The 2,539-nt window shown below is 38.6% G+C and overlaps 2 protein-coding genes across 2 annotated transcripts; both read right to left on the bottom strand.

Moving 5' to 3' along the window:
• Positions 1 to 224: 224 nt before the first annotated feature.
• JH06_5266 (hypothetical protein) lies at positions 225 to 1,375 on the bottom strand (the record flags this gene model as incomplete). The annotated part of the gene is made up of 6 exons (XM_014669336.1): positions 225 to 431; positions 462 to 883; positions 913 to 973; positions 1,005 to 1,087; positions 1,121 to 1,309; positions 1,357 to 1,375. 6 exons carry the CDS (start codon positions 1,373 to 1,375, stop codon positions 225 to 227), a joined length of 981 nt encoding a protein of 326 aa, XP_014524822.1.
• Positions 1,376 to 1,678: 303 nt separating this feature from the next.
• JH06_5265 (ribose 5-phosphate isomerase) lies at positions 1,679 to 2,463 on the bottom strand (the record flags this gene model as incomplete). Its single annotated transcript, XM_014669335.1, has 4 exons — positions 1,679 to 1,723; positions 1,754 to 1,892; positions 1,922 to 2,241; positions 2,275 to 2,463. 4 exons carry the CDS (start codon positions 2,461 to 2,463, stop codon positions 1,679 to 1,681), a joined length of 693 nt encoding a protein of 230 aa, XP_014524821.1.
• Positions 2,464 to 2,539: the final 76 nt, after the last annotated feature.

The following is a 2,539-nucleotide window of genomic DNA, read 5'->3' as shown; positions in this document are numbered from 1 at the left end:
TGGAATACTGAAATGAGACACACACAATCCTTCCTTGATTAGGATCCAAATGAGGTTATCATTAGCGATACATACTAGAAATGGTCTGAAACTCGAAGAAAAGATGAAAGGAAGTGTAAAAGGGTTGAATATGCAAATCTCATAAACAAACATAATTCAAACCTAACCTATTCCAAAAGGAGTATAGTCACAATTATTGGCACAATACACGAAGCACTTAGTTCTCACTTCTGTTTCTTCCTAATCATGAGAAGATGAGGTAAATGGAACTTCTTTTCCTTCTTATGGTATCTCTTTTCCTCCACCTTTAAACGTTTGTTTGCGATTTGAAATCCATTCATGTATTGAATGGCTCTCTGAGCGGAAGCAACAGATTGAAAACTGACAAATCCAAATCCTTTATGTAAACCAGTTTTCTTGTCAGCATATACCTATAACTCATTCCAAGAGGTCACTCTCACCTTAACACTAACCAATGGTCCAAAGAAGGAAAACAATGTCACTAAGTCTTCATTATCAACTTCACAAGGCAAATGATAGACAAAAAGATTGGCTCCTTTGGGCCCTTTCTTACAAGTACCACTGATTCTCTTAGGTACACAATTCGATGAAACAATAGAATGAGAAACAGCGACTTGTGGTGTAGAGGATAACAATTCCTGTGATTTTGGACCATCCTTATCAGGGAATTCTTTCATATTATGAGTATAACGAGGATTATCCATAGGATTTCTCTCTTGTACCAGCGTCTCTCTGTGAAAAGAATATGGTTCCATGGCATTATTCATTAATAAAGACGATTCTGAAACTGGTACAGTCACGAAGGGATGAACAGGGAGAGGATTAACATTCCCACCTATAGAGAATAGAGAATCTGAAACAACTATATTATGAGTGAATTGTTGTACATACCATCACTTCTCTCAACCTGAGCATTATTTGTAAGAATGTGAGTACTAATAGATACCGGACACTACCATAATACGAAAAGAACAACAGCTTACATTGTTAATAGTTATAGTCCCACTCAAATATTCCTTGATCAGTAAGGCGGTATGATACGAACTAACAACGATAACTCTCTCATCTATTCATCATATCACTGAAATAACGAGAGTACAAGAAGGATAGGGCGGTGACAGCAATCGAATAGGACCTACATTTCCGCAGATATCATAAATAAGATAGAAAAGTTCATTATCCGTCATATTACGTGGAATTCCAGATAGTAAAATGGTATATTCCTGCATGTTCGAATAATCATGATGATTGGGACGATTGTACCAAATCGGTTGAATCTCTTCTGAATCTACTCAGAGGTGACAACCAATTCAAGGATAATTCACACTTACCTACCTCGGTTAAACTCCTGCATGAGCTACACAATAATGGAACACGAAACTATAAGAAAGTCTGTGGCTTTACAAGCCCAACTTCAAGAAAGAATGGCAAACAGAATAACTGAATAATAAAGGCACTAATAATTACTGGTCCAATTGCCTAATTCCTTAATTACATATCATCTATGTCAAATTGATTTTATAATTCTATTCCTTGAATCTATAATATGTGATAGGCTGTAAAGTACAATGAGAAATATTCATGTTCCAATAACCGCTCAGAAATGAGTGCTAAATACCAAATCAAAGAACAAACAGACTGATTGCGCAAACGACAATTACTTAGTCATCACTTGAATACCAGCCTCTGCAGCAATGATAACCTACATTAAATGACCATTCACGATGCATACTTTAGTTGCCATATTGATAAAGATTCCGTGGTCCACAACACCAGTAACAGTCTTCAAATCACGATCCATCTTAGCAGGATCTTCAATTCCTCCACTAACTGCCAAGTCCAGAATATAGTTGCCGTTATCCGTGACGTATCTATAATGAACATCGAGAAATAAAACTACGGCTTTCCAGAGTCATGAGGATCAGAGCGCAAAACAGGAGTTCCAAACTGGCTAAGACGACGCTGCGTCGATAAATAGCCAAAACGAACAACTTCAACGGGAATGGGGCACTTTTCACCAAGCTTAGAGACTCGCTTGGTTTGATCAACAATCACAATAAACTTCGTCGTCAATAGCTCCGTCATCTTCTCACGGAAGAGAGCTCCACCTCTTCCTTTCACCAACTGCAGGTTGTCATCAACCTCATCGGCTCCATCGATCGTAAGATCAATCTTCTCCACATCATTAATGTTCATCAAAGGGATTCCAACACGTTCTGCCTACAAAACTTATTAACACTCTATAGAATCTACCAATTCTCGAGTATTCTCTGATGTGGCCACACCCACAATATCTCTCAGTCTTCCATCCTTCAGACGCAGTCCGATCTCTTCGACTGCATAGCGAGTTGTAGAACCAGTACCCAAACCAATGACCTTTTCATCCTTGATCTCGTTGACAGCCTCAACAGCTGCCTGCTTCTTCAGAGCCTCTACGTTCATTTGAGGAGATTGGTGCAATTCAGAATGGAGAAAGAACCACCAAAGTGAGAATTGCTAGAATTGACGAAAAACCGTT

The sequence above is a fragment of the Blastocystis sp. subtype 4 genome (assembly GCF_000743755.1).
Source record: "Blastocystis sp. subtype 4 strain WR1 chromosome Unknown seqid_0659, whole genome shotgun sequence".
NCBI classification, from domain to species: Eukaryota; class Bigyra; order Opalinata; family Blastocystidae; genus Blastocystis; species Blastocystis sp. subtype 4.
Note: the sequence above shows the minus strand (reverse complement) of the source record. Positions and strands in the feature narration are given on the sequence as shown.